General features: G+C 37.4%; 1 protein-coding gene across 7 annotated transcripts in view; it reads left to right on the top strand.

Annotated features, from left to right (window-relative positions):
- Positions 1 to 16292, top strand: part of LOC106800999 (membrane cofactor protein-like) — a 59021-nt gene that overhangs the window by 20553 nt on the left and 22176 nt on the right. For all 7 annotated transcript variants that reach the window (XM_087439760.1, XM_087439721.1, XM_087439728.1 and 4 more), the window contains exons 5-6: positions 185 to 382; positions 5789 to 5971. In XM_087439760.1, coding sequence (XP_087295886.1) covers positions 185 to 382; positions 5789 to 5971 — 381 coding nt within the window. The remainder of the gene's footprint in view (positions 1 to 184; positions 383 to 5788; positions 5972 to 16292) is intronic.

The raw sequence follows: 16292 nt of genomic DNA, 5'->3' as shown, positions 1-16292 counted from the left end.
TGTTAATGGTTTGAATTTGGGATGATACAGTATCTCATAGAATCCTTCTTCTAAATGGATATTGGATTCATGACTAGATTTTACAATCATATGTTAATGAAACTCTTGAAAGACTTTACTAATGCTGTCTTCATGTTTTACCGTTCCTTTTGCCTTTCATGCCTTCTTTTTTTCCCTTCTTAAGAGATCTATTGTAGACCCCCTCCAAAAATACAAAATGGAAAATACACCAGAAGCGACCAGGAGCAATTTAAATACAATGAAGTGGTAACTTATAGTTGTGATCCTTCAAATGGAACAGATGAATATTCACTTGTTGGAGAGAGCAGGCTCGTTTGTTCTGGGAATGACAAATGGAGTAGTGACCCTCCTGAGTGTAAAGGTAAAAAATTTCCATGTATTTCTATCTTCATTTGTAAATACTTTAGAGATACTTTAGAAATAGTTTTACCTACAGGTAAATAAAACAGTCATATGTGTTTCCTCCTCCTGTTAAATTGACTTCTAATTTAATTTAATATAGGTCAAATTTAGTCAAAACAGTTCTCGTTGCAGAGTTCCCCACCCCTCACCTCACATATTCTTCGCATTCCAATTTTACATTGTGAATTCCTGTGTATATGCCTGAGTTAGGATTTTTTTCTTGTAAGCATCCAAAAACTCAACACGTATTGGCTTAAATATTTAAGAAAGTTTTATCTTGTATTACAAGAAGTCTGAGAGTTCTGGCTATAGGAAATGGTAAAGTAGTAGCTATCTTACTGATAAGACTGAAAAATATGAGAAAACATATTTAACAAAGAATATTTCAGGCACTAGAGAATGACCAAGCAGGGAGACAATGGAGGGGATTTGTCTCTTGAAAGAAAGGAACCACTGAATAACAGTGAAATATTTACTCTTTTCAAGTGCGCTTGGAACATTCTCTAATACCATGTTCTAGGCAATAAGATAATTTTTAACAAATTTCAAAAAGTTGAACTCATTCACAGTACGTTGTCTGATCTCAATGGAATGAATGTTAAAATCCAATAAAGATTATCTGTAAAATCCCCAAATATATAAAAATTATACAAGACACTACTAACAATTGAGTCAAAGAAGCAGTCACAAAGGATATTAGAAAGTGTTTTGAATTGAATAAAAATGAAAAGACAACATATCAAAATTTGTGGGATACAGCAAAAGCATTGCATAGAGGATATTTATAGCATGAAATACTTATATTAGAAAAATGAGAAAAGTCTCAAATTACTAGTGTAAACTTCTACCTTAAGAAAATAAAGAGAAGAGTAAATTATACCCAAAACTAGGAAACAGAATGAAATAAATAAGATAGAAAGAAATCAATGATATTGAAAAGAAAAAAGTAGAGAGTCAGTGAAACCAAATCTTTTTCTTGCAGAAGAACAGAAAAAAGGATAGCCCCATAGTCAGTGTGATATGAAAAAAAGAAGATATAAATTACCAATATGAAGAATGAAAAAGAGGAAATCACTAAATATCCTGCAGACATTTAAAGGATAATAAAGGAACAAAACAAACAATTTTATGCCTATAAATTTGATAACTTAAACTTTATCACAAACAGACTGCAGGCCCCACATGCTCATTGGGATATTCTACCAAACATTTAGGGAAAAAATAATAGCAGCTCTACAGAAACTCTTCAAGAAAATAGAAGAGGAGGGAATACTTCTTAACTTAACGTCACAAGAAGAGCATTGCCATAATACCAAAACCAGACAAAATCATTGCAAGAAAATAACAAACAACATCCGTAATGAAGATAGAACCAAAACTTCTTATCAATGTATTAACGAATAAAATACTGTCATATATAAATATAAGCATACATCATAATCAAATAGGATTTAATCCATGAATGCAAGGATGATTCATATTCAGAAATTAATTAGTGTAATTTGCCATATCAAGAGTCTAGAAAGAGAAAAAATCAGATGATCATCTTAATAGATGCAAAAAAACCCATTTGACAGAATTCATCATCTTTTCCTGATAAAACTCAGCAAACTAGGAATAAAAGGGAACTATCTGAACACGATAGAAGGCGCCTACAAAAATCCCACAGCTAACATTATATTTAATGGTAAAAGACTAATTTATTTCCCACTAGGGTAGGAACAAGACAAAGATCTGTTTTCTCACCACAATATTCAGCATTGCATTGGAGGTCCTAGATAGTACGATAAGGTGAAACTTAGAAATAGATATACATTTCAGAAAGGAAGAAATAAAATAGACTTTATTCACTTATGACATGATTGTCTGTGTAGGAAATTTGAAAGACTGAAGTTTTAGCAAGGTTGCAAGACACAAGATCAACCTATAGAAATCAACTGTATGTCTATACACTAGCAAAAAACCATTCGAAATTGAAATTCTTTTAAGGAGTATTTACAACAGCTCCAAAATACACAAAATACTTGCATATAAATCTAACAACACATGTGCAAGATTTGAATGGTAAAAACAACTAAACACTTATAAAAGAAATTAAAGAAGACCTTAATAATTAGAGAGAAATTCAGTGGTCATGAATTGGAAGACTCAATATAATAAAGGTGTCATTTGTCCTAAATTGATCTAGAAATTCTGCACAATCCCAATAAAAATCCCAGCAGAACTTTTTGTAGAAATTTACAAACTAATTCTAAAATTTATATGAAAAGCCAAAAGAAGTGCAATTGTCAAAACAATTTTGAAAAAAATTAGAGGACTCATTCTACTTAGTGTCAAGACTTATTATAAAACATACTATAAAGCATGTAATCCAGACAGTGTGCTACTGGTGAAAACATAACCATATAGAGCACTGGAACAGAACAGAGAACCCAGAAATAGAGCCTTTCAAAAGTGTCCACTTGACTTCGTGACAGATGTACAAACAATTCAATGGAAAAATGGTAAAATACAGGCACAATTGGACATCCATATGCAAAAAAAAAGAACAAAAAGAATCTCAACCCATGTTAGCACCATATACATTTACTCAAAGTAGATTATACAATTAAATGTAAAATCTAAAGCTATAAGACTTTCAGTAGAATACATAGAAAAAATTTGTGACCTAGCCAAAGATTTCTTCAGTACAACCCTAAAAGCATGATCCTTTAAAAAAAAAATTAATAAATTGGACTACTTAAAAGGTCAGAATTCCTACTCTCAAAAGACACTGGTACAAGAATGGAAAAAATGAGTCATAGGATTGGAGAAAATATTTTCAAGGCACATGTCTGATAATGGGTTTCTATCTATATTATATAAAGAACTCTCAAAACACAGGAATAAGAAAACATCTCAGTTTTTTAAAAATGGGCAAAAATTTGAATAGACCTAGTTCACCAAAGAAGACGTATGGATGTCAAAAAAAGTACATGTAAAATTGCTCAATATCACTAGTAATCACAGAAATGTAATTTAAAACCACAATGAGATACTACTATGCTCCTATTAGAATGGCTGAAAGTAAAAATAAAAACGAAAAAGTAAAAATACCATCTACTGGCAAGATATGGAGCACTTGGAACTTGTGTACATTGCTGGTAAGAATGCAAAGTGGTATGAGCCTTTTGGAACAGTTTGGTAATTTCTTATGAAGTTAAACATACACTTAACACACAACTCAGCAATCCAAGTAAAATGAACAGATGTTTACATAGAAACCTGTATGAGAATATTCATGAAAGCCTTAGTCATAATCGCCCCACACTGGAAACAACCCACGTTTTTCAATTGGAGAATGAATGAACAACTGTGATATATCCATGCAATGAGATACGACTTCGCAATAAAACAGAATGAGCATCTACTCTATGCAGCAGCAGTAATAAATCTCACATGCATTACACTAAGTGAAATAAGCCATACTCAGAGGCGGTGATCCCATTCTGACATTCTGGAACAGCAACAGAATAGAGATAGAAAACTGATCAATGTTTGCCTCGTTAGGGCAGACGGTTCGAGGAGGTATGGAGGGTTGATTATAAAGTGGAATGAAGGAATGTTGGGGGCTTGTGGAACTTTTCTATCTTTATTTTGGTGGTAATTACATGATTATTTGCATTTGTCAAAACTCATACAGCTGTACAGTTAAAAGTGTGAGTTTTACTTTACGTAAGTTATGTCTAGTAAATCTAACTTAAAGAAAATCATTAGTGCAATTAACAGCAGTTTAGCACAACAGAGAAAGGATCAGTGAACCAGGAGTCAGGACAATAGAAATCCAACATGCTTTGGAAAGAAGTATTAAAGAAAGAGAGAGAGAGGCTTTCAGACCTGTGGGAGAGTAGCAAGCAGTCAAACATACATGTGATTGGAGTTTCAGGAAGAGAAGAGAAGGAACAGTATAAACAATTATTTGAATAAATGTGGGCCAGAAATTACCTAATTTGATCTAAAACAACCACCCTATAGGTCCAGGAAATTCAGTGACCCAGCAGGATAAATAAATTTTTAAAATTTACCAAGAAACTCCCACTAAACTAAACACATCATGGTAAAACTAGTGAAACAAAAGATAAAAGAAAAAGCAGCCAATGACAGGGAGAAAAACATATTTATTTTACCCACCCCCATGTATGAATGACAGCTGACTTCCCTTAAGAAACTGTGGAGGAAGTGTGGACTCCAGAAGACAATAATATCTGCTAATGTGCAGAAAGAGAAACAAAACACTTAAGCTAGAATTCTCCGTCAAGGAGAAATCCTCAAAAATGAAGATGAAATAAAGAAAAACATTTTCAGATATACAGGAACTAAGAGAATTTGTCACTACCCAACCTGCACTACAAGAATTGCTAAAAGGAGTTCTTCAGGCTGAAGGGAAATGATACCTGATGGAAATTCAGATCCTCGGGAAAGGATGAAGAGCACTCTTCTGGCTGAAAAGGCTGGATATCATCTGGCCCTGAGCTATTGCTCAGATTTGATCTCAAAAGATGTTTTCCTGTACTCAGTGCCTAGGCTAGTGTTTTTTTGTTTTTGTTTTTTTTCCAAATTCTGCCAAACCCATTAATGGGTCCTGAAATCAATCTAGAGGGTCATGACCAGCGTTTACTTCTTCAGAAGTAGAGTGGAATGGGAAATACCAGAGTACACTAGTATGGAGGCTAAGTACTCACTTTGTTTCAGGCCTGTGTGCTTGTATACTGGTTTACAATGTAAAATGTGTTTCTTGGTCTCTGGGTTGCAGGCCAAAATGTTCGGGAAGCACTGCCCTAACTCCACTGGCCTTTCTATTTTGTGAACATCCCAGTTCGTGTATGTTATTGCTACCTCTGAACTTTCTTTTTGCATATCTTTGCATGGCTAGCTTCTTTTCAACTTTTAAATTTGAGCTCAAGTATTACCTTCTCACAAAAGTCTTTCCTACCTTTCTCAAAAAGCAGGGTACTGTAATCGGTGTTTGCATGACCTTAAAAAAAATCTCTAGAGCTAAAGAGTATCGAAAGTTGATTTTGAACTTACCTGGAATTTGTATCTGATAGTCAGAGTTTTCCTCAAATTTGTCAGTAATGGAAAAAAGTATAGGAAAGCCAGTAAACTAAAATAGCAGTCTATTCTAGGTGGGAAAAGTTATTAGATTTCTCTAAATCTGTTTACCTGGAATTAAAATACCCACATGAAGTTTTATTCTTTTAAATTAACATCTTGCCTTTCATTCCTTGTCTCTCTGTTCCCACTGGAAATTGCTACTTTGCACTAGTTTTTCTGGTGCTCTGTTAAAGGAGCTTTCTATTAATTCTGTAATTTCTCCACTTTTCAGTGGTCAAATGTGTATATCCAGTACTTGAAAATGGACAACTGGTGTCAGGATTTGGAAAAAAATTTTACTACAAAGCGACCGTCGTATTTGAGTGTCTCCAGGGTTTTTACCTCAGTGGCAGCAACACAGTGGTCTGTGGTGCTGACAGTACTTGGGAGCCTGCGATGCCCACGTGCATTAAAGGTACAAAGTGTCTTCTTCCTTCTTGTTTTTTTTTTCTTTCTCAGATTTTATTTCTTTGATGTTAAATATCAATGGTACGGAATAATTGAAAGATAATTTTACTATTTTACTCTGTCTGGTATTCATTTCCCATAAAATTCACAAGGAATTCTTCTGTTACGATTTTGCGTGTTTTCATAGAGTCTTAGCATGTTGTGTACATCACACAGGTATATAAATTTTTAGTGTTCAGCTTTGTTACGTGTGAAAATGGATAGCAACCATTTTTGAGAAAATGGAAGTATGGGAATTTTTACCTCAACAAGTCAAGAATGAAAGGCATAATTCATATAAATGAAAATAAACACTAATTCCCAAGTGGTTGATCCAGTGTCTATCATTTTGTTTTCCAGTGCTGATTGCACTCAGTATGAGAACTCTGATTTTGAATCATTCGGGTTTAGTAATTTCCTGGTTATATTTTTCAAAAATCTTTTCAATTCCTGGTGCAAATGCCAGCAATACCTCCCAAGTGTGTGATTCAAACTACATTATTTTGTTTTCCAGTGTCAACTCCTCCCAGTACAAACCCTCCAGTTCCCAGTGTCTCAGGTTTAGTAACTTCCTGCTTAGATTTTTCAAAATCCTTTAAATATCTGGTGATTCACACTCTTTTATCATTTTTAGTAATAAAAAGAAGAACATATTTACAGCCATTTTAGTTCTTATAGTTAGTGATTCTAAAATTATTTGCCATAGTCTGCATATATAAACAGGTATGTCAACTTCGGCAAGTTACATAAACTTTCACTGTGTTTCCTTATATGTAAAATGATCTAATGCCTTCCTTACTTGGTGTTAGTAAAGTGGAAATGGAATGCATTTTTTTTTTTAAACATTCTTTTTTTTTTTTTTTTAAAGATTTTATTTATTTTATTTTTTCCCCCAAAGCCCCAGTAGATAGTTGTATGTCCTAGCTGCACATCCTTCTAGTTGCTGTATGTGGGACTCGGCCTCAGGATGGACGGAGAAGTGGTGCCTCGATGCGCACCCGGGATCCGAACCCGGGCCACCAGCATCGCAGTGTGCGCACTTAACCACCAAGCCACAGGGCCGGCCCTGGAATGCATTTAAAGCACTTAGCGCAGTGCCCGGCATATAGGAATCTCTTAAAGCTAGCTCATATGACTTATAGCATCACTCGAATTAATATTAGTGGAAAGGAAAGTCCATGGCTTCTGTTTTTTAATATATGTTTTCTGTGTCATCAACTTTACTGTTTTATTCATTTTAAAAGTGATCTATTGACACCTTTACAGGGTATCTTCTTGGTCCAGGATTATGTTTCATTTCCTGGAATGCAACCAGTGTAATTCTTTTTACGCGGTACAGTTTAAACTGGGAAATTCTGCTGTCTTCAGAAAAAGAAATTTATTTCTACTGTTGGAGAGGAAAAATTTTCCTTAGAAATTTTAGAAATTAGAAATTTCTAAATAGAAATTTAGAAATTAATTCCTTAGAAATTAGAACCCTCTTAGGCTGATCTAATAATGAAATTAACATAAGACAGATTGGCAGGAGAAAAACAAATTTAATGACATACTTATGGGGGCCTCGTAAGAATATGAATCCCACAGGCAGTCAGGCAATTGAGGCTATTATATGCTATCCTCAGCTAAGGAGAAGAGGGGTAGGGCTCTGAGAATTCAAAGAGGAGGAAGACAGTTTACAGGTAGATGGGAAGAGCAAATGTTTAGTAAACAAATGTTTGCCATGCCATGCAGATACAAAGTGACACAGAGAGGACTTTGAATAAGTAGGCCTGGCTAAATGCCGCCAGGTCTACCACATCTTACTCATGTGTTTTGCAGTTATCTCTGGTGATAGCTCCCTTCCTGGAACAGGTCCACAATCTAATTTCTTTTTTGCAGTTAAGGGGCAGGTAAAAAGAACAAATTCCTGAATCTTTTGTTTCTTAAAAATAATCAGCCTAAAATAATCCTTATGCCTAAGAGACACATTTTACAGTGGCAAATTTCGCTCCCTTACAGCCTTTGAAGCTTCCCCCAAAAGTTTCACAGTCCAGAAATTGAGTTGGTAGCTTGTTCTATCTTATTCAACTAGTCCCTTTGTGTTGACAATAAGTCAGTTCTGTTAAACTTATTTCAGGTTAAACTTTGATTCTGGTGTGATCTCAAAGTTAGGCTTATGGTGCAGCAGTCAGGTATTTAATAAGAGGTATTTCTATGGACACAAAAGAAAAACAATGGTTAATGATTGGAGCAGACTATAATCCCTGTTTCTGAGTCAAGACGATTTCTAGGCTCAAAGCATCTTCAGATGGAGTGAGGGCAGGCAGTAGCAATCTAACAGATTTTCCTGGTTTGCAGTTTGAATGTCTCTGATGATGTCATTGGGTGTACCTGTAAACTTTCTCAGTGGCCCATATAGCAACAGGCAGGAAGAAGATTGTCTAAACCTGAGCTATTGTGGTGATTTCTCTGAATTTTATATCAAGTCATTTGTATTCAGTTGGCAGTGCTTCAGGGAAAAGGGCAGCTTTTGTCCTTAGTGATCTGAAGTAAAATGAGTGGGAAAAAATTAGCAATGTTAATTGGGAAGGTTGTAGCCAGATGTGAGGAAACTAGAAGAATTCAGGATCAGGTCCAGTTTAAAGGGAAAAAAACTTCAAAGACAGTGAACAGCACTAGAATTTGATATCAACAAAGGTGTATTACCAAAACAATTTTTTCTCGTCACCCCCATTTTTCTCAAAGATAACCATAGTAAGACTAATTTGTTTATGGAATAAGTCTAGTCTCAATAAACTTGGCCTGATTATTTACACAAGTGCAGCAAGAATAGTGATTGACTGTATAGGCTCTTTTATGTCTGCTTTGTCAAAACTTTTCATAAGCAATCTCAGATTGGAGTTTTAAAATCCTTTCATGGCTAAGAAATTAACCATGGACTTGCCATCAGACTTCGCCTATAATACCTGTAGATTTGGGTTAATTCCTCTCTTCTTGAGGTCCCCAAATTATCCTGAGGTTCCAAGATCTGCTAGAAAGTGACCTTCTTACTCACTTGGTAAGGCTGTCAGGAACTCTGTATGCAAGGTACCAGGCTGATTTTTCCAAGGGGCTTTATTGGTTCCATAAAGTCAATCTTAGTGCCTTAAGGCTGTCCAGTCATATCTGAGTCTATGGATATCTCTCTCAAATATGACATTCCAATCAAAGCCTTGGTAATATAACCAATGTTTCTAATTATATTCTGTTACAAGGAGAACAGATTCTTACTGAACTTATGCAAATAACTGTATTGCCATGAAAACAGAAGAATACTCACTGAGAGTTTCCAAATTCTGGAGGAATCAGGTAGGGAGAAAAAGATAAATATTTCATCTTTATTCAAAAAGGTATATATTTTACCAAATTGCTCTAAGTCTTAGGTAGCTTAAGAGAAAAGAGAAAAAGGGTTCCTTAAATCTGGAAAATCAAAACATTAAAAAAATCAGCAATGTTGCAGAGAAAAGTCTTAAAAAATTATAATCATCCTCCTCAGTTCATTTAGTCCCATGTAATTAATTCTTATTATGCTTGAATCCAGGTTTTCTACCAGTTTCGGAAATTCTTACCCAGTTCAGTTTTATGATCTTAAAGTTATCAGAAAACTGTACTTGTCAGAGTTCTTTCCATGAATTCTCCTTTGAGATGAAGCACTTTTGCAGGAATGCTTTTGTAAAAGCATCAGAGTAAAACAACAACTCTCTGTAAATGACAAAAGACTTAAGAATACCCATTATTAAAGATCTGATGAGAGTTCATTATGAGAATTGACAAGGAAATTTGGTTATTTCTGTGACACACAACATTGTAAGATAAAAACTGGAATTATGACTGATAACATTATACTAGGACATAGCAGATATTCAGAAATTTCACATAATTTCTGGAACACTCATATACCTATACAAATACAACATAAAGATGACTTAGTCCATATAATTTAACATGTCACATAAGTGTAATTAGTTTAACATCTCCCTTTTAGAAGGAGAGAGAACAGATTCTTTGAGATGTTCCAGGGGCTTTCTGGAAAATTTCAGTTAGTTCAAGATCACAACAACTTCATTTAGAATTTTATTTGGGGAAGTTTGTCGAAAATATCAAAAGATCTTACACTTGGTTAAATAGGGTCATAGGTCACTATGAAACAATACTTAGTCATCCATTTAAACATAGTGACAATTAAAGATTTCGCACAGAAATACAAAAAGTTAAGTAGTTGAAAAAAAAACCTTTGCTCTTTTAATAGAGAAGACCTAGCCTTCTTACATAATCAAAAGACCTGATATGAAACAGGTATGTATATGTATTTGCCCTTGACAAGTAATCTAGCATTTCAGCAAGGAAGGCTTTATATCACTTTGTATTTTTAAAAGACCTCTTTTCCTTTTTTTTTTTTCATTTTTAGCTCACAGGAGGAGGCCAAAAAAAAAAATTCTTTCAGGCTCTGAATATCAGCTATTTTCATGAGTTCAGTCAGACCAGTGGCCTCCCATATTTTCTGCCTTTTTTATCTATCTGCTAATCTCAGGAGGTAACTTGTTTACAGAAACTTTTGAGAATCCTCCCTGGGTTTAAGAAGTTCTTTAAGTATGGCCCTTGGTTTGGCCTTTGACGAAGGAGTGAAAGATATCTGAGGAGGATCACCTTCAACCTTAGGTGGTTTTATTTTAAAGGGTAACTGTTTAATAGTTTCTTCAGAGTGGAAAGGCAGTCCAGACAGAGAATTAGTAAAATAGGAACACTCAGGTAATGAAGGATAGAGGGGAGCATCAGGAGTCACCTCAGTCCTATTGTGCTTTGTTTTAGGTAACTCTTGTGTCCCTAAGTTTTCATTTGCTCAACTTCCAAATAGTTCCTCTTTTTTTTTTTCCTTCTAATAAGAAACTTCTCCCTAAAGTTTGCATTTCAAAGAACAGTTTTAGGTCCTAGAAAAAAATAGGTAGAAAATTAATATTACAAAAGCAGAGAAAGTATCCAAGTTTTCTTCAAACATTTGGGGTATATTTCTCTATTATCAGAAATCTAGAATAGTTACTATTTAAAATTTTCCTTCATTTTAGAATAATTCTGTTCCAATGTGCTGATTTCTTAATGTCTATAAGCATTTTGAGATGAATAGGGGAGGTTTGGGGGATGGCCTCTCTAAACTGAAAATAAGGTGAAAGGGCTTTCTAATTTAAAAGATCTGCTGCTGTCCAGGGGCCATGAATTCTTTGAGTAGGGGTCTAGGATGTATCTGTGGTTACATGAAGTTCATATATAACAATCTCTGTATATAGCAGTCTATGTTAAGTTGAAAGTCCCTTAAGTTTGAACACATTCTAAAAGCTCTACATTTTTACTACCCCCTCCCATGGTGTAGGTTTTTTTTTTTTTGCTGAGGAAGATTTGCCCTGAGCTAACATCCATGCCAGTCTTCCTCTATATTTTTTAGTATGTGGGCCGCCAGCACAGCATGGCGGCTAACAGAGAGCAGTGTAGGTCTGTGCCCGGGAACCAAACCTGGGCCACCGAAGCGGAATGCGCAGAACTTAACCACTAGGCCACTGAGGCTGGCCCCATGGTTTATGTTTTTGACATCATATTTTACATATTTTTATACTGTATATCCCTTAACTACTTATTGTAGTTAGAGTGGATTTTACTAATTTTGTCTTGTAACCTTCATACTAGTTTTACAAGTGGTTCATCCACTGTCTACTATACAGTCGCCTTTACCAGTTAGGTTTTTTTTTTTTTTCATATATTTTCTTGTTTCTAGTTATGGCGTTTTGTTTTTTTCTTAAAGAAGTCCCTTTAACATTTCTTATAAGGCCAGGTTAGTGGTGGTGAACTCCTTAGTTCTTGCTTGTCTGGGAAACTCTTTATCGCTCCTTCGATTCTGAATGATAACCTTGCAGGGTAGAGTATTCTCTGTTGTAAATTTTTACTTTTCAGCACTTTGGATGTTTCAAGCCACTCACTTCTGGCCTGTAAAGTTTCTGCTGAAAAATCAGCTGATAGCCTTCTGGGAGTTCCCTTGTACTTGACTAGTTGGTTTTTTTTTCTCTTGCTGCTTTTAAGATTCTTTCTTAACCTTGACATTTTAATCGTAATGTGTCTTGGTGTGGATCTCTTTGGGTTCATCCTGTTTGGGACTCTCTGTGCTTCCTGGACCTGTATGTCTGTTTCCTTCCCCAGGTTAGGGAAGTTTTCAGCCATCATTTCTTCAAATAGTTTTTGTGCCCGTTTCTCTCCTTCTTCTTCTGGGACCCCTATAATGTGAATGTTTATAATCTTGATGTCATCCCAGAGGTCCCTTAAACTATCCTCATTTTTTTAAATTCTTTTTTCTTTTTGTTGTTCTGATTGGGTGATTTCCATTACTGTGTCTTCCAGCTCACTAATTTGTACTTCTTTGTCATCTAATCTGCTGCTGATTCCCTCCAGTGTATTTTTCATTTCAGTTATTGTTTTCTTCAGCTTTGATTGGTTCTTTCCTATATTTTCTAACACTGTTGAAGTTCTCACTGTAAAAATTCATCCATTTTTCTCCTGAGTTCTGTGAGCATCCTTATAACCATTACTTTGAATTCTTTATCAAGTAGATTACTTATCTCCATATCATTTAGGTCTTTTCCTGACATTTTTGTCTTGTTCCTTCGTTTGGAGCGTATTTCTTCCTTTTTTCATTGTGCTTGGCTCTTCGTGTTTGTTTCTTTGTATTAGGGGAAAGTGCTATGTCTCTCAGTCTTGAAGGTGTGGCCTTGTGTAGGTGATGTTCCTTCCCATTCAACCCTGCCCTAGCTCTTGGTTTTCTATTGATCTGATGTGGTGGTCTAAACTGCCTGATTTATTCAGGCATGCCATGACCTGTCAGTGTTCCAAGGGGAACAATCTCATTTAGCACCTCGTTTGAGGCTGATTGGAAGCCAGGCCCTCAGGCAGCAGTTTTTAAAGTGTGCTAATATATATAGTCTTGTGGGGCCCCGCAGTCGTAATCCCTGCTGGCCTCTAGACCCCAGAGATCTGGAGGTGTCCCCTGGGCAATAGTTGCAGATATCAGGGCTCCTGACAAGTGTATAGGTTCCTTTCCGGGGGGCTCTCACTGAGCTTTAGTGAGGCCAAGGGGGTGTGCAAGGACAGTGTCTACCTGCTTATGTTCCCTGGGAGTTACTCCTTAACCTCTAGGAATGAGGGAAACCTGAAGCCTGTCCCTCAGGATTAAGCTCCAGGCTAATTGAATATACCTTTCTCAAAGGAAGACTGGGGTTGTGTTTCAGTCTGCTGAGTGTGCAGTGCCCTGTGGTGGTAGCCTGCCAAGAACTGTCTTTCTGATTGTTACAGTCCCCTGTAGCTCAGGAACACCAGTGACATGGCCACCAGGGCCAGGTAACCAAAGAGTTTCCCCTGTGTTGATTGCATGTGCCCACTGGCTTTAGCTAGGCAGCTGGAGAGTGTAGGGGCAGGGCTTGCTCTTTGGCTTCAGAACAGGCGGTGGGGAAAAATGTCTTGAATGCATGTGCCCACGGACTTCAGCAGTGCTGCAGGAGAGTGCCTTGTCTATGCTCTCACACTGGTTTTAGGCTGGGAGCAAGAGAGTATCAAAAATGCTCAGGCTCACAGCCCTAGCCCAGGAGCAGGGGAGTGTCACATCAGCTTTTGCCGGGTAGCCTGGTAGCCAGGTAATCCCTCTATCACTTGTACTCTTCAGCTATAGCCAGGGGGAGGGGAGTGTCCCAGCCACCTGTGCTTGCAGACTTGAGCTAGGGAGCAGGAGAATGCCGAGTTCCTTTTCACCTGCCCACCCCAGCCAGAGAGCAGGGGAATGCAGCAACTGCTATATTTCTCCCAGCTTAGCAAGGTAACAGGATAGTGCCACAACTGCTTGCCCCCATGTCTGAGCTCACCCGCCTGTGCTGGCAGCTTAGGTAGGAAGCACAATGGCCCCCACCAGCCAGCGCCTCAGTCCCCAGGTAGTGTTTCCCACTGTCCCTGTCCCCTCCAGCCATTGCTTTTAGATTTGCAAATGACTCTCTTTCACATATAGTCTTGGCACTTTTAAAACTGCTTTTATTTCCTTGGGTCTCCAGGTGAGTGAGATTGCACATGAGCCCGTAAAGAGGGGAATTTTAACTTCCTATAGCACTTTGGAACCCTTGGCCATCGGTCCCCTTGGTTTTCTAAGCCAGACATTTTGGGGGCTCTTTTCTCCCGTGCCGATCCCCAGGGCTGGGATGCCTGATGTGGGGCGCTGACCCCTCCCTCCTCCAGGAGAAGCACCTGTCTGGTGAGATCCCTCCCCATCGTGTGCTGCCACGCCGGGGGTGGGGTATTTGGCAAGAGCATTTCTCTGCCTCTCCCACCCATCTTGATGTGGTCCTGTTTCTCCTTGGTTGTGGAACAGGTGTTCCACTAGCTCTGTCTCTTTCAGGTGGAATTGATCCATATGTAATTGTATATTTGTTGTGTCTGTGGGAAGAGGTAAGTTCAGGCTCTTCCTACACTGCCATTTTGAACCCCCACCTAGGATATATCTGCAAAAAGACATTGCAGAGGAAGGCCTGAAGCTGGCAGAGCCTAATTATAGAGCCCTGCAAAACAAGCCTTATACCTGAGCCTTATTGTCCGTCCTGGGTGCTTCTGTTAAATTTATGTCCTGGTTTGTATTATTTACATGAATAACTTATATATTCTAGGCTTAGAGATCAAGCCAGAGTGCTCTCTGTAAATCTTGTATGAAAAGGGAAGCTAAAATAAATAAATAAAAATTTAAAGGATTTTCTGGGGAGAGTGGAGGAGTTTTGGGAGCTAAGAGAGTTTGTTGAAGAGACCGGGCCGGATTTTTAAGAAGAGGAATTTATGTTGTATGGGGACTTTAATTTTTCTTCTAAGTCTAATTTCTGTTCTTTCAGCTTATTAAGGGAGTCCTTACAGCTAGCCATTATACTTCTTTGTATCCGCACTTCAATTTGGACATTCCGTAGGTACTAATAAGACATGTGTTTAGGATGAGACCTCCTAAACAATTAAAAATTAAAAAAAAATTTTTTTTTTAATGTAGAAGTTTTTCCAATTCAGACGATCTATTGTCTGGCCATTGATGAGTAGGATCTGTTAACCTCAATAACGACTCAAACCAATAAGCCTTTTTATTGCTTAACCATGGATGTAAGAGGCTTCCCAAAGTAGAGTGCAAAAGATGCAGCCCTCAGAAGATCTAGAAAGTTCATTCTCAAAATTACCCTAAGACAGCAAAGGCCTTCATTGTTATAGGCAGTAAGAATGGTGTGGTGAAAATGGTGTCTCTGGTTTCCCATGAGAATTTGAGACACCTCCAGTCACAGACCTGCTAATCTGTGACACTGGGCAAGTGCTACTGGAATGAGACTTTTTCTAGCACTAACAAAACAATGAAGTGTGAGACAACAAAACCCCTTATGGATGGGACCCCTTCTGACAAACTCTCCTGAGAGCTGGCACAGTCAGACAAAGAGAGTGCTGCTTATAACTTCATGTCTTGGAACCCCAGGCTATTCGACTGGCCACCAAGATACAGGTTGGTACGTGTACCTTCCAGCTGGTGGAGACCAGAGAGAATATTTTCAGTCATCAAAAAGCCAAGCTCTCCATTATTCACCATAGCCAAGAAGTGGAAGCAACCTAAGTGTCCCTTGACTGACCATTGGATTAAGAAAATGTGGTATATATATACAATGGAATATTCCTCAGCCATAAAAAAAGACAAAATAGTCCCATTTGCAACAACATGGATGGGCCTGGAGCGTATTATGTTAAGTGAAATAAGCCAGAAAGAGAAAGACAAACACTGTATGATCTCAATCATATGTGGAATATAAAACCAACACATGGACAGAGAAAACTGGACTGTGGTTACCAGGGGCAGTGGGGGTGGGGGGTGGGCACAAGGGGTGAAAGAAGTCATATATATGGTGATGGGCAAACAAAAATGGACAACCCAAAATTTCACAATGTTAGAAACCATTAAAACATCAATTTAAAAAAAAAAAAAAAAGCCAAGCTCTCAAGACATAGAACAAGACGAAAGGAAAACCTCATCTGGTTCTTCTTATATGCGCATTAACAGCTTTAGCTAAGCCTTGGGTTTCTTGAAGTCAAACTAGTGTTTCCAAGATGTCCCTTACCAACAGCCTTTACTTCATGTGCACGTTAACCCACAGCAAAGTTTGTCTAAATAGACACCAGTCTGGTGAGAACTGTGAACTCACCAGTCTGTGAGGCCAGCTGGAACAGCAGACTTATAGGAC

This window comes from Ceratotherium simum, chromosome 2 (genome assembly GCF_057802395.1).
Source record: "Ceratotherium simum simum isolate JZ-2026a chromosome 2, ASM5780239v1, whole genome shotgun sequence".
In the NCBI taxonomy this organism is placed as follows: Eukaryota; Metazoa; Chordata; class Mammalia; order Perissodactyla; family Rhinocerotidae; genus Ceratotherium; species Ceratotherium simum.
The sequence above is the reverse complement of the archived record's forward strand: the minus strand, read 5'-3'. Positions and strand labels throughout refer to the sequence as shown.